The following is a 22245-nucleotide window of genomic DNA, read 5'->3' as shown; positions in this document are numbered from 1 at the left end:
CTAATGTGGCCATGAAAGGAAATTTAGGCTTCCAATATTTTGGGGATGTGGGAGGATAACCTGAGTTCCCGGGGAAAACCCATAGAGGGACATGGGACATCAAAACTCCAGACAACCCCTGGTACCCTCCCACTATTTCTTCAGTTTACATTTTTCTTCTAGACAAATAACTGAGGAGCCAAAGGGCACATCCACATCTTTATTGTTGAATTGTGGTTATTATAGAGAACTGTTTGGTAGCCAACATGCAGTCTGAATGTAAAGCCCTTAAATACAAAGTGGACACATCTGTATAAATAATATGTGCACTGTATCGCATGTAAACTATATACTGTGTACATTATTACCGTGTATATTTATTTATATGTATAAAACATGCTTGATGGTTAAAGGAGCGCGCACCCACACACACAAAAAGACAAAAACAACAACAAAAAAACCTGTCTCTCCACTTGCTTTAAAAGCCAGATCCACACAGAACAATGTGCCCAAACTCTAGCGTCTGGTTACCTTGAATACAAAAATACCATACCAAACACCTTTGAAGAAAAACTTTGAATAAAATAGTGTCACTCAGTGAGTTGAGTCGACTCTAACTCTGGTTATTGGTATACTTCCCTCACTTTCATATCTGTGAATGACACGTCTAAATGTGTCACAGTGTGTACGCGTGTGATAACAAGTGGACATGCAAGGTCATTCAGTGGCTTTGTGATTGACAAAGCGCTTCAATCAAGTAAGTTTGGATCCAAGGAATACAATGCTTGCGTCTTGTCTCTGGTGCATTTCAGCTTTTACATTCAAACAACTGCGCCTGGATCAGGAAAGCAATGAAGGTAAATCCCTTCAATTCAGTAAACAACAACTCTGAACTGACAGTGCAGTACGGCGGGATTAACGGGAGCCGGCATTCAAAGTGGATTTCTTTTTGTTTAGGACCGACAGGATCGCAACAAGCGGGACTTTGGTGGCACTTTTGCTAAAGTCGCTTATTCAAGTTAAGTGACCAATGTGGTCACAGTTGAAAGCTACAACGAATGGTAACGGCGCTTAAATTACAGGATTTATGATCTTTTGTTTGTAGTTTTTCCACATAAACCCTTAATTCTATTCACAATAACACACAAAGTATTTTGGCCATGATCCACAATGAAGAAGAGGAGGAGATGAGGGTCCTTCAATTAAGTATTGAGGTATGTGCATCTCATCTTGTTCTGTGGGAGCCGAGAATCCCGAGACGTGCTTCAATGTTCACGTCAAGTGTTCCCGAGTTGATTACAGGAACATGAACTAGATGAGCAGCTGGAAGTCATGCCTGGCGTGAAGCAGAAGGGCGGCTTGTGGAGAGTTGAACTTCAGTGTGCTGATTGGCCAACAGAGCTTTGTAATACAGTCTTCATTTTATAAGGGGGGATGTCTTCAAGATGAACCCACTCCTCCCGCACAAGGTTAGCTATAGAAAGACAGAAACAGAAGGGGGCTATTGCATTTTGTTGTCAGTTAAAGTGAATTTACACTCCATGGCTCAAGTGAATTTATTTACTTTTTATGGCTCTCAAGTGGAGCAATTAAGATGCATCATGGTAGCAGAAATGTGTGTGTGTGATTTTGTGTGAGGGTGGTGCGAGGGTTGGAGGTTGGATCTACTCCGGCAATTCAAGGTTGATATCAAAATGCACTGCCTGGTCATGTTTACACAACCAAGTCTACACAAATAAAAATACAGATATTTAAAAGAAACTTGTTAAAACTCTACGTAAGCATAGAACAGGAAGGAGATCACTTTCGGCTTGTCCCTTTCGGGGTCGCCACAGCGTGTCATCTTAGATGAACGCACATATATGTTTGGCACAATTTTTACGCTGGATGCCCTTCCTGACGCAACCCTTCTCAGGGAGTGGAGGCCCCAGTGAGATACGAACCCATAACCCCTGGTTTACCAAACGAGTGCTCTAACCACTGAGCTACGGGGCCTCCTAGCATAGAACAGGAAATATGGTACATTAAAAGTGTGTCTCATTAAGCAACATAATTGCTCACAGGAGCCAGTGCACTATTACGTACAAGATTACGCTCATTTAAAGCAGTCAGGGGAGAAGAGTAACCCAGGTCAACCAACCAATATGCAACATTCAATATTTGTATTACTTGATTATTTCTCTGTTGTGTGTTCTCTGGTTCTGACGCTTGTGCAGTTAGTTACAATACTTGCAATTTGGGCATTTATGCAATTAGGTTGTTTCATATGTTCAATTGATATTGGAGATGTACTGCATGTGTATAGGTCACTTGAAATGTGCTAAATGTAAATTTCTGCACAGTGGCTATTTGTTACGATACTTGAGCGGGTCCAACTACTGGAGACAAATGTCTTGTTTCTTAGAAGATATTTGGCCAATAAAGCTGATTCTGATTTGACAATTTCCAGTCAACACAATCGGACATGATGTTACTTACGGAAAGCTATTCGAGCATTTATTTGATATCCAGCTCAAGGTCCTTACCAGTTACAAAGTTTTGTACACCAATTGAATGTGTGTCTAGCTAGCCATTTTTTTCACTACTTATGCTACTTCTGTATTTCTTTATACTCTCATGTGGGGTGACCACGTTGGCATCATTGCGGGTCTCCTGGTCGTACTTTGCCTTCATACCCAAGCGCAACCCCCACACTCAGTTTTGAAAATGTACTGCAGTTCTTCTAGAAGTATTGGCTCAGACGCCACCAGGAGAGGTTTCCTCAGCACATTTTGGTCATTTCCGGTAGCTATTTTTACTCTGCTTTCTGTAACAAGGAACCACGCAACAACAATGGTGAACATGGAAGCATGTCTGCTTGAAAAAAATGGACCTAAATGACCAGATGTTTAATTTCTGCAAAATCAATTGAGAAGGGGGCAGCGTACATGCTATGTGGAGCTGGGAGTAACGGCGAGTACGTCATCACAGCATGTGACTAAATGGGCCAATTGCGAGAGATGAGCTCCATGGTGAATGCCGCGCAGCAACTTTCTTGGACATGCGTGCGGCGAGCTACGCACGAGCGATACTGAGGTCACATAATGCAATACAGCCATTGTTTGCCACGCCACCATGGGAGTATAAAGTACCCTATGCCTACTAGTACACAACTGAACATTACTAGTAAAACTTCTGGAAGTTCTCGAACAATGATATCAAATAAATACTCAAACATCTTATTCAATATCCTTGCAAAATAATTACACAATACTATGGAAAACTGTCTCCATTTTTGTCACTGTGGAATTCTGTAAATCCATCCCCTAAGAAAAGCACCACGTTTGCGTTCATGCTAGCACCAAGTTGAGACATGCATCGCGAGTTGCCCACCACCACAAACCGACCCAAGATGAAGAAGAAAAAAAAAAAAAAGTCACAGAAATCAGTTGGTACCATAGTCCACTCCTGGAGTTTTCTCGCATCAATTTGATTCCATTTGAGCTAGTGGATTAAACATTTCTTAAATGTTGTGAATGCAAATGGGGGGGGGGGGGGGGGGAGAAACCTTTTTAGTCCAAAAATGGCTTAACAGTAGGGCTTACAGTCACAGAATTCTCTTTTGAGGAAAAGCAATTTTTTTGCATTTACAATATCAGTAGATGCAAAGCAGTTTACTATGGATACAATACAGAAGTTCATATTTGTAATGCGGCGGCACGGTGGAACAGCTGGAGTAAGCGTTGGCCTCACAGTTCTGAGGTCTGTGGTTCAAATTCTAGCACACCTGTGTGGAGTTTGCATGTTCTTCCCCTGAATGCGTGGGTTTTCTCCTATATTTAATTTAATACACTGCAAAGAGAATATATTTAATGTTCAAACTGATTAACTTTGTTTTTAGCAAATAATCCATCTGCACATTTTCTGAGCCGCATATCCTCATAAGTGGAGTGGGAGTGCTGGAGCCTATTCCAGCCATCATTAGGCAGGGTACACACCAAACTGGTTGCCAGCCAATCACAGGGCACATAAAGAGAGACAAACAGCTCCACTCACAAAAATCCAGAGGGGGAATTTAGTCTTCAATTAATGTATGTTTTTGGGATGTGGGAGGAAACCGGAGATCCAGAAGAAAACAGACACAGGCATAGGGAGAACACGCAAACTCCACCCAGGTGGCGCCGGGATTTGAATCCCGGTCCTCAAACCTGTGAGGCCAACACCTTAACCAGTTGCGCCCCTGTGCCACCAAAATAATCATTAACTTGGAATTTTATGGCTGTAACACACTCCAAAAAGCTGTGAGAAGGTCATGTTTACCACTGTTTGACGTCACCTTTTCTGTGAACAACATTCAATAAATGTTTGCGAGCTGAGGATACTAAGCGTTGAAGCTTTGTAGGTGGAATTCTTTACCATTTTTGTTTGATGTACAACTTGAGTTGTTCAACAGTCAAAGGGCCTCTGTTGTAGCATTTTACGCTTAAGTAGACTTGACTAATGGTAATGGTCTTTTCACTGGACTCCCCAAAAAGAGTATTAACCCTAGAGAACTCATGAGGTCAAGGTTAAAAGAGGATTTGGATATCTTGGGTTCTCTAGGGTTAATTCTAAAGTCTTTGCACTGGCTTCCAGTCAACTTTATAATACGTTTTAAAGTTCTGCTATTGGTCTATAAATCACTAAATGATTTAAGTCCTGAATACGTGAAAGAAATCCTTAAGGAATACAAACCCAGTAGACTCAGCTCAAATAGTGGAGTGCAGAGTCCAAAGCAAACACGGTGAAGCAGCATTTAGCTATTATGCTGCACACAAATGGAATACGTTACCAACAGAGGTGAGGTCAGCCACAAGTGTGAATGTTTTTAAATCCAGGTTGAAAACTTTTTTTCTCATGCTTTTTAATAGTATTTCCACTTTTTAATCATATTACTTGCACTGTACGCGGTTTAATTTTTTTATTTGTTTTATATTTTGTTGTCATTTTTATTGTTTTTATCCCATTGTAAATGTTTTATCTCTTTGTTTTCAAAGGCTTTTAATCATGTAAAGCACATTGAGTTACCTCGTGTATGAAATGTGCTATACAAATAAATTTGCTCTGCTTTGCTTTAATTGGCACACATTTTCAATGGAAGACAGGTGTGAACTGCAGGCAGGCCAGCCTAATCCCCACACTCTTTTACCCCGAAGCCACACTGTTGTTACACATGCAGTATGTGGTTTGGCATTGTCTTGATGAAATAAGCAGGGGCTATGATGAAAAAGACGTCGCCTGGATGGCACCATATGTTTCTCCAAAACCCTTCGGCGTGAATGGTTTTACCCATGCCATTGACCCTAACACAGACCAAAATAATCACAGATGCTGGCTTTCAAATGTTGTGTCCATATGGTTCTTTTCCTATTTGGCCTTGAGGACACCCATCCATCCATTTTTTGAGCCGCTTATACTCACGAGGGTCACGGGAGCGCTGGAGCCAATCCCAGCTGTCATCAGGCAGGAGGCAGTGTACAATTCGAGGAAGCCCCATTTTTCGAGGAAGCCCCATTTTTACCCAATCATGGGACCCACTTGTTCCCAATTAGCCTGTCCACCTGTGGGATGTTCCAAACAGCTGTTTAATAAGCATTCCTCAACTTTTTTTAGTCTTTTTTGCCACCTATCCCAGCTTTTTTGGAACACGCTGCAGTCATAAAATTCAAAGTTAATGATTTACTAAAAACTAAAACTTCATCAATTTGAACATCAAATATCTTCTTTGTGGTGCATTCAATTAAATACAGGCTGGATGTGATTTATAAATAATGGTAAGTTCATTGGAATCGGGGTTGTAGTTCAACTCCTAACTCATCTGGGGAAAAAAAGGCCTCGTGTAGTTTTCGTATCGGTAAGAAAGTGCAGATTTGTCAAAATAAACGATAAATGAGATTTAACAAACAAGGCCAAAGCCAACCAAAATGCATCAGGACAAACCATGTGCGATAGATACACACAGCATCTATTGCACTGCACAACACTGCACACAGGTTTACCATAACAACTCATCAGAAGTGAATAGAAACAATTAGCAATGTCATCCAGGGACCAGTACCACTCTTGAAGACCAAAATCCACCAATCTGAAAGGGGAGATAAATTATAATGGCCAGAGACCAATCACACACAACTGACACATAATGTAAAGTACTGCTGTCCCAGAGACAAATAACGCAGACAAAAAAATATTTCTTTCAAAATTCTTTTCCAATAATGCTGGTCCCCCCAGAAAAAAAAAAATCACTTTCAGTATCAAACATCTTGTCATTGTATAGAGCAAAACAAAAAAGACAAACAAAAAAAATTTTTAAATTTTAATCCAAGTGCATTCTGACCGGTCTATTTCATGAACTGGTGCACCACAAATGAGAATATCTAATCAATCTACCTCAGTAGTTCACTACACAAAGTCAAATATTTCATTAATGTACTTTTTTCAGTTTTGATGATTATTGCTTATGGCTAATGAAACCCCAACATTACAAAGAGAGTATCTTGTTTCACAAAAACAATCAAAATTATTTTTAGGAGAGGTAGTATTGCACCTTCTGAAAAGTATTTTCATGGGTGTCTGTATACTGGATTTCAATTTTTAAATTTAACTCCTAAGATACATAACTTTACTTCAAAATTGTAATGAATTGAGAAGCACCCATATGCAAGGTATTGCAGGATTTACAACATACTTCAAAATGGCACCTTCCTCACAAGCACAGCTCAATTGTGGAATGTGAAGGCTCGGTATTACTAACTAGTCTATCAGTTATTCAGGTAACCTACAAAATTTAGCACCTTAAAATTTGTCTGTGATTCAAATTTTCTTAAATACATTACTTTTCCATGACCACTTCTCCATTGTAGAGATCAGCCATCAAGTAAAACCTGGAAGCAATTAAAAAAGGTAAAAGGTTTTGCTACCTGCTCTTGCTGGTGGGGAGCTGTCGACTGGTTCTCCTAATGGACTGAGTGGACTGGACTTTCATGGATGCGCGTGGTGAGGAGCGTGCAAAGTTCTCAGGTGGTGGTGGCTTCTTGGGAATCTTCTTGACCAGACGGCTCACCCACTTCTGTTGCTCCTCCTGAGACATGGCGAGCAGCAGCAGATTCTTGGCCGTAGACACGTCATAGTTCACTGAAGATATGAAGTGGGTTTTTTTATTAGCATTATTACACTGGAAACAATGTCTTGATCAACTTCACCTTTGCAAGGAGCGATGATCTCTTCCTTTTTGTCCATATGATCCTTGTGGCACTTAATGTGGCAGCGCCGGCATTCCAAAGCAGGTGGAGGCTTGAACATGTTCCAAAGTGGTTTGGTGCATGCCTCACAGTTAGTGGGGAAGTGGTAAAGCGTGGGGATGAACTCATGGCCTTTGTGACAGATGTAGGTGGACTTTTCACCAATTGGCAGAGGCTCGACAGGAAATTCAGGCTCCTTTTTGCTCTCACCTTCATTGGCATAAAGAATCTAAAGAGGAAAAAAAAAAGGAAAGATGTGATGTCTTGAACTGGTGTTTATTTATACAATTTTTCCGCTTCAGAATGGCCTGGTCAAAGAATTTGATTTATTCTTTTGAATCCATTCTGGTTCAGTGAGAAAATCCATATATCAGTAACAATATTGTTGAAACGCTGTACTATTGAATAATTTTGTTCTAAAGTGCTAGTACTTGGTTTTTGGCTTGTGTTTATTTTAGTGACAACAGAGAGATCCAGATTTTTATTCTTGTGTGATGTAATTCAGTTAAAATGAACTGCGGTATGAGTCATCTTGGTTTGGTTACTTGTGAATGCTATCACACCGCTACCAACTGAGACCGTTTCAAGAGGTGGGTCCTGGTTAACATCTAAATGAGATCTGGTGTGGTTAATTTCATTTCACCTCAAGTGTGAAAGATGCACAGACCGATGACAGTTACCAGCGTGGCAAAGACAGCAAAAATTGGAACCGATTACTCTCGACAGCTTGCCTTCATCCGTTTGCGTGTTCTGTGCCCAGATGGGTGCGATTGCCCAATTTCTTTATTTGTGCTCCAGACTGTCAGACATTTGGGTTTGACATCAAAAGGTGAATATGAAACAAGAGATCAATGTTCACCATCTGGATCAGACACGGTTCAGAAGATTCTAAGTAAAGAGAAAACCTCTACTAGTTAGAGGTGTAACTACCATAACCAAGAATCAGAACAATATGTATGGGTGGAAAACGAGTAATGGTAAACATGAGAAAAGATGAAAACTCTATCATAGCCCAAAACATTGTCCACAGACAATACAACCATTTGGACATGTCTTGATCAAGAAAGACAACAAATGTATTGAGTAACTGACGTCAAACAGGTAGAACAAGTAAAGCCTTGATTCACCTATTAAAAGCGAAAGAGAACTTCAGTTTCGTTACAAATCTGTTGTGCATCAGATGTACATGTAAATAAAACACCATGTCGTATATTAATCTTTTTGAACGTCAAACCACTCAGTCAGTAAAAATAAATGAAATCCACCTGGAGGGGAATGTATCTTTAAATGTTGTGGACTGTACGTGCCCTGTGAATATCCTGAATGATGAAAAGATTGAAATTGCAATTACAAACCTGGAATATTCTTGGAATGTCCTTGACATCAGCTCGGTACACATCTGTTTGAGTGACAGGCCTCACATGGAAGAGTTTGCTGTGGAGAAGAGGAAAAAAAAGAATAAAATAATACATACATGCCGCTGCTGCATTTCTGAGTGATACAGGCTTCACTCTCAGTAAGTAATTTAATTCATGTAATTGACAAACATCAATTTCTACAGTTCAATTCAGGTGCTGTGTGTACTCACTCTATATCAAGCACCATATAAGGAATGGACTGCTCTTTGTCTTGTTCGCTCTTATAGAAGAGAATCTTCTTGCTGCTCACAACAACATACTAAAGTGAGAGAGAGAGAGAGAGAGAGAGAGAGAGAGAGAGAGAGAGAGAGAGGTCAAAAATATTTCTCATTTTACATTTCACTTATCAGTTTTTAACGTTTACCTTTTTTTCCCATCCAAACTTCTTAGTGTTGCTACGCACAGGGAGGGAAAGCCACCCTTCAAGCCTTGTTTCTAAAAGGTAAATAAATCCTTAGGCTCATAAAAGCATGATCTATATTTAAACTCAGACTAAATTCAATCTTTTAAAAATATATTGTAAGTAAATACAGTGTATCGTGCAGTGGAGCTCTTCATTTACTTTTACCTGTAAAGGCATCATCTGCATCAAAATCCGGTCCACTACTGATGCTGGCAGAGTCCATTGACTGAACAGTGAGTGACTGGAGGAGATTCCTAAGCTGCTCAATGTCACTGTCTTTACTGTCCAGCGCCATTTGGAGCTCAATGCGCATCTGACTCTCATCTGCCAATTGCTACAAAACACAATTAAAAAGGAAACAGGTATGATCAAACATACTCACAGAAGGTGGCATTAGTTCGCACCTGCCCCAACATTAACTTAGAAAACAGACGTGAATGCATATGTGGTGCATATTAAAAAACAAAGTGTACAATACCAACTCAATCAGCTCATCCAAAAAGTCTTGTGAAGAATGCAAAACCAAACTGAGGCTTCTACTCACCGCCTGCATTTCATTGATCTCTCGCTGATATTTGATTATGGTACTGTTGAGCTTTTCTTTTTCCGATCTCAGCTCCAACTGCAGCTTTCTGTTCTCCTTCTCCTTGCGGCGCATATCCGTGTCATTGCCACGGCGACTACTTCCACCACGTATCTCCTTTCTGTTCAGAATCTCTGCCAGTTTATTGACGGCCTGTAGATGGAGATTTTGTTAGTTTTTAATAACCCAATTGCTGAAATGTCTTGGTGGAAAATAAGCACCTTGAAATGTTGAAAGAAACACAACATTGCAGGGCTGTTGTTGCAACTTAACAAACCTGAGTTTTCAGGGTCCTCTCTGACTGCAGCTGCTTCTCAAATGTGTGTTTCATCTGGATGATCTGCTGCTCCCAATCCTTGGACTTCTCTGTTTCTGTAATAAAGAAAAAATGCAGCAATGATGAATAGTTTTAGTGGAATTTGATGTTTAAAAAAAAATAATAATAAATCAATACCTTCAAGGGCTTCCTTCATTTTATTGTTGAGCTCCTCCTTCTCATTGGCCAGGTTGGCAACATCACTGGTGAGGGTTCTATTGGCTTCTTCCAACTATAACATCAATATTATGGCAAGAGATATGATAGCCTTGTGTTTTACTTTTACTCACAGTATCAAATCCCACACATATGCAGGCTTGGAAAAATTACCGAATTGATGGTGATGTCCTTCTCTGACAATTCTTGTCGATGGCGGGCCATCATCTCCTTTAGCTCCAGCTCCTTCATGATTTTTTCCTTCTCCAGATCAGAGTATTGCTCCTCAGCAATTGAGCGAGCTAGCTGCTCTGAGTCAGCTTTAGTAAGGGTGATTTCCAGCTGGGCAGCCAGAGAATCTCTGAAAGATTCAAAAATGAAAGGCTGAGCATCAGCCATCCACAAGCCTATGACATAAATACTTAATCGAGCCTGTAATTTAAAATGTAAATTAACAAGACCTCGTCACTTACCTCTACGAAGAACTAGTAACTATGGCACAGGGATTTTATTTGGTAACATTTCCCTTTTAGTATAGGAAAATATTACGTGTATCTAACATTAATGAGTCTGAACATAGTTGTGCATATTTCTATTTTTGGAAATGTATCCAGGCAGCTTGAGTCATTTCATTTGGAGGGTACATGGACTGAACTACAATCAGTACAATCAGTTACACTGTACCACTAGAGGCTGCTCTTAGCGATAGAATGTCAAAAAAGGAAAACTGGCTGGAGAGAATGTCTGAATGTTAGGGATGCCAAGGATATTATCAATCTCATTTGTTTGTTTGTCTGGCTCCTTCTGTCCATCCAGTTTCTGAACGGCTTTTCCTCACTAGGACAGAATCTTTCTTTAAAAGTTAAAGCACCTCTCCTCCTGTAGTTCCTGAAGAGATTGCTGTACGTCTTTGAAGAGTTTGTTCCTCTCCTCACATTCCTCTTTTAGTTCACGAACCTGGGTTTTATACAAAGTCTGGAAAATACAAAACACAGGTCAAATTAATGACTGCTATAGTAGTTACAATGTATTGCTTGAATATATTTTTGTAATTTGTATTTATTTTTATCGCTGATGCTTTTTTTTCTCAATTTTGCATCCAAAAAAAGATTCATTATATAAAAATAAAAGGGCTGTTAAGGTGGCACACCCCAAAATACATTTTTAACTGTGAAACCCTTTACGGGGAATAGACTCACAGAAAAATACTGTTCTGCTTCTAATTGGTCTTGTAGTTCCTTCATTTGCCCGTCTGCATCTTGTCTTTCTCTGTAGACAAAAACAGGAACAGTTTTATTGCAATCCATCCACTATGCATGTCCTAATAAGAAATGTGCATCAAAATAAGTGGTCATAAAAAAATTAACTAACTTGCGCAGCTCGTGGTTCTGCTTTTCCAAGCTGCATTTAATGTCCAGTAGGTGATTTGTTTCTTGTTTGAGCTGCTTTTCGGACGTTCGCAAAGAATTTAACTGTTGATTCTGAGCCTTCAAATCATTTTGAGTTAGGTTACGTTTCTGGGTCTCCTGTTCAATCTTCAGTGTTAGATTCTTCACCTGTAGGCATGGACAACTGGACTAAAATGCTGCCAAATAAAGAGAGGCTGTGTTTTCCTTTTGTTTTCCTATTTAATCAGTTTCTGATTTTACAAATCAACAGAATCTCAACCCATCTGAGTCCCAATAAACCAATACCTGTGTGTTGTGGTCAGTGTTAATTTCCATACAGCTCAAAACTGAAATCTGATTAGTGACTAAAGTCTCAATATTGACGCATTTGATAATGAGAACAGTTACTCACCTCCTCTGTGAGGTGGTCTTTGTGTCTGCGCAGCTCATCCAGCTTCTGAAGAGCTTGTTTATAGTCACAGTCCATCATGCTATTGTGCTTTTCCTGTTCAAGTATTCTGTTCTCCAGGCGGAGCTTGACTGCTCGTTCCTCTGCCAGCTTCTGCTCTATTTCTGGGTTATAAAAGGACACATCAACATATATTTTGTATATATGTTGGACATTTCACAATGATTATCAGGACAGTTACTTGACAAATTCTGAATAAGTAAACTTAGGGAATCTTACCCTTCATAGACTCCGATTTTGCACCTTCAATGGTTACTTTTATCTTGTTCTTGTCTGCCAACAGAGCCCTGGTAGCTTTGTGGGAGCTCTCTTCCTGCTCCAGCCCTTGCTGCAGCACCTTCAGCTTGTAGGTGAAATCAATCTCTTTGTTGCTCTTTTCCTATGTATAAGTGCAAACATGTTTCAACACACAGTACAAAGCGGGAAATGTCACCCATGCCCAAGGCAAGATGCCAGAGTCCAGAACCACATATGGAAGAGAATAATAAAAAAAAGAAGAATTTAGCTTGAGAGAGTTAGTTCCAAATAGTCATGTATTTGGTGGGATGATGGTGTTAACCTTTTCCAAGTCAGTGAGCTTCTCTTGAAGATGCCTCTTCTCAATCTCCATTTTGGAGAGAGCTCGTTTCTGCTGCTGCACCTCCCCTTCAAGGCCAGATATGCGCCCTATAAGATGGATACAATTTCACTTTGTCCTTAAACAAAATATAACCCTAAAAGTTTTAACATTTTTTGACTGTAGAAAGTACAAGTGTGTTGGTACCCTTAAGGCAATAAATCATGACAAATAGCAGCAGTGGTGATCATATCACTCGTTTTTTTGTTCGGCATATTTCAATTATAAATGATCACGGAGAATAACGCATACTGTGTAAGTGATTACTAAAAGGTCCAGAAGCTATGTCTAACTTTGAAGAAAAACAGTAGAAGTAGAGGTTTGTGACTATTAAAAAGGTGATAGGCTAAAGTTATCTAGGCCATCTGAGATCTCCTTTTCAATCATCATGGTGCTTCTTTTGATTCACGACCATAATCTCTGACAGTTCTAAAAAGCTAATTTAATTAGTAAATATAGCAGTCTGAAAGTATGATTCTGAGGTAATTAGTACGCTTCAGGAATTCCCAAAAAAATTTATTAAAATTGGACCTTAATGAGGTATTTCGCTATAAATACTGTATTTGTGTTATTTCAGGCCACGCAGGTAAAAAATGACTAAAACGGTTTAACTTTCATACAAAGACTTGCCTCTCATTTAAGGCCCAAAGGAGATGACATATTCAACTATGGTGAGTTTCTGGATATGCGTGCACATGCTGAGTGTCTCAATGCATTGTATTGTCCAACATAAAGTTTTGACGATTTGGTGACAACCAGTTCAGGGTATATCCCGCCTCCTGCCCGAAGATAGTTGGGATAGGCACCAGCTTTCCTGCAACCCTTCTGAGGATAAGCAGCTCAGATAATGGATGGATGGATCTTATATAGAGCTCGTGCACCTATGTCACCGAAGTCACATGACTGGCCATATTGACGGTCTAGCTAAGCATTCTTCAATGCTAAGTCGGTTGGAGACGGCACGAAAATATGTCTTTTAGCACGATGCCCAGAGTTTTGTCCCAAACCGTTAAACATTTACAAGGTGATAATAAACGAAAGTACATGGAAAAATGAGATACACTTGGCATAGAGGATCTATATTTAATGGCGAAGTTGATGTTTTCGCCGATAAGAAAGTGGACTGTTAACCTGCTTCCGCTTGTCTTGGACAACTGGATATACACATGTATGGGGTGAGTAAGTTGTCGAGATTTACACGGAAGAGTTTGAAAGCGTAGCAAAGTCTGGACGCATTCAAATACTTTGTTGCTGGATCTGTTCTCAATCATGGTTAAATCCCACATAGTGATGGAGCCAATCAGATTTTTTCAATACAAATACCAATATTTAAATAAATGACCCCTGGCTTTACACAAACTCACATTCATTAGGTATGATTGAAAAAAAAAAAAAAAAAAAAAAAAAAGACAGTGAGTCGTCTCCTCTGTACACGAAGCGAGTTGTGGCCACAGGTTAAACTTCGGTAAAGCTCTCGTGACAGACGTTTATTTTTAAATATGCATTGTTCTCGAATGAGTCCAATGCATATTTGAAAAAAAGAGAATAAACCGCTAGGATAGGCTTCAGCCCCCGTACACGGAAGTGTGTTGCAGCCACACGTTAAACTACGTAAACATCACAGTGACCAACACTTTATTTTCTTTTTTTAAATACGCATTGGACTCATTTGAGAACAATGCATATTTAAACAAATTTATAAGTTTAACGTGTGGCCGCAATACGTTTCCATGTACATTGGAGACGACTCCCTGTCTTTTTTTTTTACGCATTGTTCTCAAATGAGCCAACTTGGCATTATAAATACTTCTAGGGAATTTGAGATTGAGAAGAATAATTCCTACCTGAAATGAATTGATCGCTACACAGTAGTGTCTTTTTGGTTGGGCACCATCCATTACGTTTAATTGCCGAAATCCATCAATCTTTTTGTCGTCTTATCAGCTGGTATTCCGTAGATTGATCTCTTTGAATATCTCTCTTGTCTGTTGTAACAACCAACAGCATAACATGTTTGGGCATTGTGTATATTCTGCTCCGGTTCAATGTTCCCCACATTGTTGAGCAGCTCTTTTTGACTTTATGGTGCTGTAAAAATGGTGACATCACCTCCAAAAACTCTATAGCAGCCATTTGCTCAAACCATTTAAGTTCATTTTGTCTCTTTAATGTACACACCGCACCCTATATTAACAGAAAAAATTGAATTGTTGAAGTCTTTGCGGCTTTATCATACAACAAAAACTGAATTCTCACAGGTTGCCCTTCAATGACTGACTTTGTGGTTGTGTAATCTGACTTGCAGCTTGATGCCTTGGGTGAAGAGAGACGTGGAACTGTCCACGGATCCAATGGCTCAGATGGCAGGGGAAGATGCCGATCCAACCTGGCAGGGCCAAACATATTGTGAGGGTCTGCTGGGAACGTCTGGAAGAATACCCTGTCAGCTGTAGTTTCAAATCCCACCTCCAGCAAAACTTCACCCATGGCTTGGGGACGCGGTGGTAGGGGTGAGTCCAAGTAGACCATGTTCCGTGCCTCAACTGCAGAGTCGGCCAACCGAAGCTGTGGCTGTAAGGTGTCGGTACCGATTGTGTCCCTCAACCAGTTGGTTGACACCAGCAGGGATGGATGCAGTCAACCTGAAGAATCTTATTGGGCCTTTTTGGCCTTTGGGATTCCTGAGGCCATCGCTGGGGACCGGCTGGCCAAGCGTAATGCAGGTTTGATGGACGCTGAGGCAGAAACTCGGCAGTGGGAGGAGTTCAGTGAGGCCATGATGAACGACTAGATGCAACAGTTTTTCACACCAGGATTTGGGGATCCTCTGCTAGTCCTCCTAACAAATTCTCTCCAGTTTTGTCATGTTGGATGGCATCTCGTTGGTAGACAGCCATTTGATGCTCATTTGGGTTTAAGTTAGGGCCATGGCTGGGCCATCTAAGAAGTAGATGTCATTAAATTACTCTGAAGCCACTCTTTCGTTATTTTAGCTGTGTGCTTAGGGTCATTGTCTTGTTGGAAGGTGAACCTTCGGCCCTGAGCATTAGGATATCCCTGTACTTGGCTGCTTTCATCTTTCCTTCGATTGCAATGAGTCGTCTTGTCCTTACAGCTGAAAAATACCCGCAAAGCAGGATGCCACCACCCCAATGCCTCAAAGTTTGGACTGTATTAGACAAGTGTTGAGCAGTGCCGAGTTTTCTCCTCACATATTGCTAAGAATTAAGGCCAAAAAATTCTATTTGGTCTCATCAGACTAGAGAATCTTATTTCTCCCTTGACTGTGGTCCTTTAGTTTTTTTTTTTTTTTTGGTTTGTTTTTTAAATAAGCAAATTTCATGTAGGAGTCATATGTCGGGCCACTCTGCCATTATCCCCCGACTGGTGGAGGGCTGCAGTGATGGTTGATTTTCTCCTATCTCCCGATTGAATCTCTGAAGCTCAGCCATGGTGAGCTTTGGGTTCACCCCCAAGAACTCTTCTCCCGTGAATAATCAGTTTGGCCGGGTGGCCTGCTTGAGGAAGGGTGCTGGTCATCCCAAATGTTTTATGGAGTCCACTGTACTCTTAGGAACTATAAGTGCAGCAGGATTTCAAAAAAAATCTTGACCACATCTGTGCTTTGGCACAATTCTGTCTGAGCTCTCCAGGCAGTTCCTTTGACCTCATTATTGTCATTTGCTCTGACATGCACTGTGAGCTGAAAGGTCATAGACAGGTATATATATAGACAGGTGTGTGACCAGCACCAGAGTTAATAAATGTCACAGCAAAGGGGCTGAATACATATGGCTGTTAGATATTTCAGTTTCTCCGTTTTTGATAAAATGGCAAAAAAATTTCAAATTCAAATTTATTTCTGTTAATATGGATACTGTATGGAAAAAATAAAGTTAAATATTGAACTCAAATGGCTGCAATATAACAAAGACTGCAAAAAATTAAAGGGTTTGAATGGTTTCTGTGCCCATTCTATGTATTAAAACCATGTTGTTGCTGTCTTGGGCAAGTTTGTACCCTGGTTAAATAAAAATAGCCAAACTTACAAGGATCACGTCACTATACCGCAGTTTACACAACGAGATAAAAGTGATTCTAAGTCAGGTATCAGCGTATTCAACTGATTAAATTTATCCCAACAAGTGGACGATTAAGCTTTCTTGGACGAATTCATTCTCCAATGTTTAAGGTGATTTCTGAAGTTGTTAATGCAGAGGGGTTGCGTCAGCAAGGCCATGCGGCGTAAAAACTGTGCCAAACAAATACGCGTTCATTTGAGATGACACGCTGTGGCGACACTAACGGGACAAGCCGAAAGGAAAATAAGTGTAGTTCATTTAGAACTGTGGCGTCCATTTCCTGAGCTGAGTAAAGCATTAATTTTACGCACCCATCAAGTCACTGATGGTCTCTGAGCCCTGGCTATGCTCCCTGCGTTCTGTCTCCAGGGCGGCCTGCAGGCTGATGCATTCCTTCTCTAGGCTTAACTTGCTGCGTTCCAACAGACAGCATTTGTCCTGCAGCTCTCGTGTGTTCACCTCCAGCTGTTGCAGTTGTTTGCTGTTCTCTGTCTGGGTTTTACGGAGCCTCATTGCAGACTCAGATTCAGCCCGCAGCAATATGTTGGCTTCTTCCAGCTGTAAGAGAATTCATTTTGAAATGAAAGAAAACTCTTCTTAAAGTTCCACTGACACAAAAAGCACATTTTAAAATAGGTATTGTTGTCAAAACTACAAAAAATATTAATCACTTTGATGCTAATACCAGTCGGAAAAAGTGAGCTAGAAGCGTTTTATAAAAGTGCAAAGTTGCGTAAGTCTGACTCGACACAATGCACATCCCAGTGGCGGTCATATTTGTCTGTAATGTCATGTGCAGGCATCGCACTGGATCCCTGGCGTTGAAAACATGCTGTGCCGAATGCAGTGGCAGATGAACAAGAGAAATTTTCTGATTGTTCTGACACCCTTCAGAGACTGAAGCTCTTTTTGAGGAATAAAAACATTACAGCAGCAAGTAAAGCGACCAGGGCCATTTTGTCATATCATTTCGAGCCATATTTTGACGATATGCGCATCACTTCACCACTGACAACAGACTCCCCGACAGACACAGATGAGGAGGATGAGGGACCCAATGAAATATTCTAAATGACTGGCCCATGATTGTTTGATTTCCTAACCCTTTTACAAATCTTGTGTATGTAGCGTGCTCCGGAGGACCCATGCTGGGCGAAGTAAATATCATGGGTGTTATCAAAATTAATCTAGAGCTATGAGTCACATGAGTCTATACTGTTATTTTAGTTATTCATTCTTTACTCTTTTCTTTAACTGCATGCGTAAGTCTGGTGTGGCAGAGAAGTATGTTAAAATAGTACAGGACATGTATGATGGCAGGAGAACAATGGTGAGGTGTGCCTTAGGTGTGACAGAGGAATTTAAGGTGGAGGTGGGACTGCATCAGGGATCAGCTCTGAGCCCCTTCCTGTTTGCAGTGGTAATGGATAGGCTGACAGATGAGGTTAGACTGGAATCCCCTTGGACCATGATGTTCGCAGATGATATTGTGATATGCAGTGAAAGCAGGGAGCATGCAGAGGAACAATTACAAAGACATGGACTGGAAAGGAGAGGAATGAAGATTAGCCGAAGTAAAACAGAATATATGTGCGTGAATGAGAAAGGTGGAGGGGGAAGAGTGAGGCAACAGGGAGAAGAGATAGCACGAGTGGACGACTTCAAATATTTAAGGTCAACAATCCAGAGCAATGGTGAGTGTGGTAAGGAAGTGAAGAAACAGGTCCAAGCAGGTTGGAACAGCTGGCGGAGGGTGTCTGGTGTGTTATGTGACAGAAGAGTCTCTGCTAGGATGAAGGGCAAAGTTTACAAAACAGTGGTGAGGCCGGCCATGATGTACGGATTAGAGACGGTGGCACTGAAGAAACCACAGGAAGCAGAAATGAAGATGTTGAGGTTCTCGCTCGGAGTGAGCAGGTTGGATAGGATTAGAAATGAGCTCATTAGAGGGACAGCCAAAGTTGGATGTTTTGGAGACAAGATTTGAGAGAGCAGACTTCAATGGTTTGGACATGTTCAGAGGGGAGAGAGGGAGTATATTGGTAGAAGGATGCTGAGGATGGAGCTCCCAGGCAAAAGAGCGAGAGGAAGACCAAAGAGAAGGTTTATGGATGTGGTGAGGGAAGACATGAGGGCAGTTGGGGTTGCAGGAGATAGGCTAAGATGGCAAAAGATGACACGCTGTGGCGACCCCTAACGGGACAAGCCGAAAGGAAAAGAAGAAGATTCTTTACTCTTTTCTTTATTTTCCTTTCTTACGTACTTTATTACTTTTGTACTGTATTAAGTTATTATGACGTGGATCTTACGTTCTGAGAGAAGGTTTACGTCGTCGGACGCGAATTTCTAGAATGTTCCTATAAGAACGAGGGTGGCTGTCGATGGAGCTTTTTATTAATACTGCTGCTTTCGGACAAGTGTACAAGTACACGGATGCCACACTGCCTTCCCGGAACATTCGCTTGAAATAACATTTGAGTTTGGTGACTATAGGTCGTTTTGGCTAGTTACCTCGTTTTACACACTACTAAACTGTCTTTGTACTTCTATTTTGTTATTGTTTTGTGTTGTATTGTATTGTGTGTGATTAAATTGCCTCAAACGCAATACAAGTGCTTTGTTATATTTTGCTGGTTTGACCAAGGGGATTTATTCTAAAATCACACAACATATATGAACTGTGGGACAAATTAGTACTCCCACTCTTTTTTTTTTTTACTAGCTCTATACACACTTATCTGTCATTTGGAACCCACAAAGCTCTTGTCCTTTGCACCTGTGCAATCCATTTTTCACGACCAATAGGGTCTTTTGGAAACGTGTGAAGGGTGAATCCATCCCACCGTGTATTAGAGCATAATCCAACACAACAACCTGGCATTTTCACAAAAACGCAGAAGAAAACAGCTAATTTCTCGCTTCTACAAGAGGTAAATACACTCGATCCTGCAGCTGAAGTTGTCTGCAAAATACATCACTTCCGGCTTCTTCGTCAACTTCACACAGTCCACAGCTTTTTCATGGGGTGAAAAAAAAATAAATATATGACAACATTCTGATGTGCTGTTTTGGTGTCAGTGGCACTTTAATCTAAAACTTTGACAGGAAAGCATAAAAAAACTTAAACCAGTCAGTGTGTAGCGAAGCCAAGTACGAGTAACTAATCTGGCTTGCAAATCACGGAAACTTACAGAGAACATTTCAGTCCATACATTTGTTATATATGAGAATATAAATGATTAATATGTAAACATTCATGGAAAAAAAAGCCTTGACCTGAAAAAATAACCTCACTGACCTGTTTTTGCAGATGTATGTTCTTTTCATTGGAAATGTGTGAATTCTGATTTCTTCTTTTTAGATCATCAAGCTGATCACGGAGGTTGTTGACTGAAAAAGGTATAACAGAAGAATACGCCACATTACCACGTGACACTGTTTCTTCAATCTAGCTAAGAATATCAAATTCCTGGTCATTTTCAAGATAACGATATTCATTTTCACTGATTGCAACAATATGTTAATTGTGTTGATTTGAATTATTTTAGTATTTATGAGTGCCTTTAACTCTCTGTTGACCCATGTTGCATTTTTGCACATGGTTCATTAGGACTGATAACATACCCATTCCAAATTTGGGACGGTGCTCGCAAGAGGGTACATCTTTTTTGCCCTTTGTTTTATGCATTAAACGAAAAAGAAGTGTTATTTCCTTGATTGTGGCCTGTTAGGAGACATTTATCTCAATAAGGCAAAAAATTGCCACCCTTCCCATGAATGGGTTAAAACCCTCCGTTGACCCATGTTGCATTTTTGCACATGGTACATTAGGGGCCCTTTTATCTGGAACCCTGCTTGGTTAACAGAGGGTTAAAAGGATCCCAAAAATATAACGGCATGAAGTTAAATAGTTACTTTCTGTTGTCACCTTCATTTTCAAGACAGCGTTTCCTGTCTGCTTCGCTCTCAGCCTTGCGGTGGCTCTCCAGGCTCTTGTGCTGCAGAAGTGCCTTCTCCCTTTCTAGCTGCCTCATGCTTGACTCCAAATTCTTCCTGCTAGCCACCTAAAAGGAAGCATTTGTGTTGCACATTTATCAAGCCTGTGATGTTATCACTATCTAAACGACAAATGATAAAATTCTGTCTTCAACACCCCACAGACATTTTATATGGCTGTTCCCACTGCAGAAGCAATGTCATTCGACTGAAACAAAACTAAACACACACGCATGGACGCACACACACAAGCACGCAGACACACACACACACACACACACACACACCACACACACACACACACACACACACACACACACACACAGAAACAAGGAAATGACAATTCAGCATATAAAGCTAACTATTGTGGATGGAAAACTAGACTGTATATCCATAAAAACATTGCAATATAAAATATTCAAGTCAAATCTGTTTGTGCACCATGCTTTTCACCATTGTAGTACCTCATCTTCAAGTTCTTTCGAGACTTTGTCCAGACGACTTGTGGAAGCTCTGAAGTGATACAGATAAATAATTATAAGAGAATTTAGTTTCATTAATAAGTCAGATATTGTAAGCTTCAGCTCATGTACCTAAATTTGTGCTCCAGATCATCTTTAGCTTGCTTCTCATTATTCAGCTGCACTTCCAAGTGGTGAAGCTTCTTCTGCAGTGCTACAGACTAAGAACATAATAATCAGAATTGGATTTAATCACCAAGTATGTAACAACACACAAGGAATTTGTCTCCAGCAGTTGGTGCCGCCCTGGTACGATATTCATGTTGAGTACTGAGAAGAAGAACAAACAAACTAACAAGAACGAAGAACAATAGACATTCAATTAATAGGGAACTATTCCTTATAAGAGTCACTGCACGCAACAAGCAGTACAGTACACGATGTGCAAACACCCCAAAAAGTACACTTACACTTTGTGTAAATTCAAGTCCGCTGCACTCCTATGAGCATTAGCCTTTGTGAATGAGTTTCACCTTCTGTTCTGTCAAGAGCCAGACGGTCCAAGTGTTGAATGATACCCTGATTAAGTTCTGGGAGGAGATCCCAGAAGAGACTGTCATCGCAGCAGTAACAGGAAGTGTATGCAGTCATTTGGAGGTCACGTACATTACACTTCTGAGCTACATAATAAATTGTGTTGAATTTCTCCCCCCTATAATCCAGTCATTGAATTTTCTTACATTTGGTTTTTCAAATAAAAAGCAACAGAAAGATTTTGAACTGAAATATTGTATTCATTGGGAACCAGAATTTGTGAATTCTTCTTTAGCATTGCGTTTATTTGTTAGAAGTCTTTTTAATGTCTCAGCAAACTCACTGCAGTATGTCAAGACAATGACACAGATTTCTGGACCACCTAATCCTCCATATTCCTTCAAAGTAGTTGCGGATTAGGAGTCCTTAATTCTATTTTAAATAAGTCAATGGGGACTTCCTGAATTAGTTTTAGGCTCAATGGCTCACACAATTATTATAACAGAGACATGACACAGAGGATAAATGTAAGAATAAAGTGCGTTCAGTCGGACTAGGAGGATGTTTGAAAGCTGTCAATATACT

At 40.4% G+C, this 22245-nt stretch overlaps 1 protein-coding gene across 1 annotated transcript in view; it reads right to left on the bottom strand.

Annotated features, from left to right (window-relative positions):
* Positions 1-185: 185 nt before the first annotated feature.
* The window catches only part of rock2a (rho-associated, coiled-coil containing protein kinase 2a), a 62313-nt gene continuing 40253 nt past the window's right edge, over positions 186-22245 (bottom strand). The window contains exons 11-32 of the mRNA XM_061844863.1: positions 21259-21347; positions 21130-21178; positions 20598-20733; positions 19968-20059; positions 16981-17227; positions 12531-12637; positions 12191-12350; positions 11915-12075; positions 11486-11670; positions 11314-11383; positions 10986-11089; positions 10289-10475; positions 10097-10190; positions 9920-10014; positions 9604-9795; positions 9225-9393; positions 9021-9091; positions 8827-8915; positions 8594-8672; positions 7200-7467; positions 6918-7131; positions 186-1453 (exon numbers count right to left, since the gene is read on the bottom strand). Of these exons, the coding sequence (XP_061700847.1) occupies positions 1450-1453; positions 6918-7131; positions 7200-7467; positions 8594-8672; positions 8827-8915; positions 9021-9091; positions 9225-9393; positions 9604-9795; positions 9920-10014; positions 10097-10190; positions 10289-10475; positions 10986-11089; positions 11314-11383; positions 11486-11670; positions 11915-12075; positions 12191-12350; positions 12531-12637; positions 16981-17227; positions 19968-20059; positions 20598-20733; positions 21130-21178; positions 21259-21347 (2862 nt within the window). The 3' untranslated portion in view covers positions 186-1449. The remainder of the gene's footprint in view (positions 1454-6917; positions 7132-7199; positions 7468-8593; positions 8673-8826; positions 8916-9020; positions 9092-9224; positions 9394-9603; positions 9796-9919; positions 10015-10096; positions 10191-10288; positions 10476-10985; positions 11090-11313; positions 11384-11485; positions 11671-11914; positions 12076-12190; positions 12351-12530; positions 12638-16980; positions 17228-19967; positions 20060-20597; positions 20734-21129; positions 21179-21258; positions 21348-22245) is intronic.

This window comes from Syngnathoides biaculeatus, chromosome 15 (genome assembly GCF_019802595.1).
Source record: "Syngnathoides biaculeatus isolate LvHL_M chromosome 15, ASM1980259v1, whole genome shotgun sequence".
Lineage (NCBI taxonomy): Eukaryota > Metazoa > Chordata > Actinopteri > Syngnathiformes > Syngnathidae > Syngnathoides > Syngnathoides biaculeatus.
This window is presented reverse-complemented; position numbering and strand designations above follow the sequence as displayed.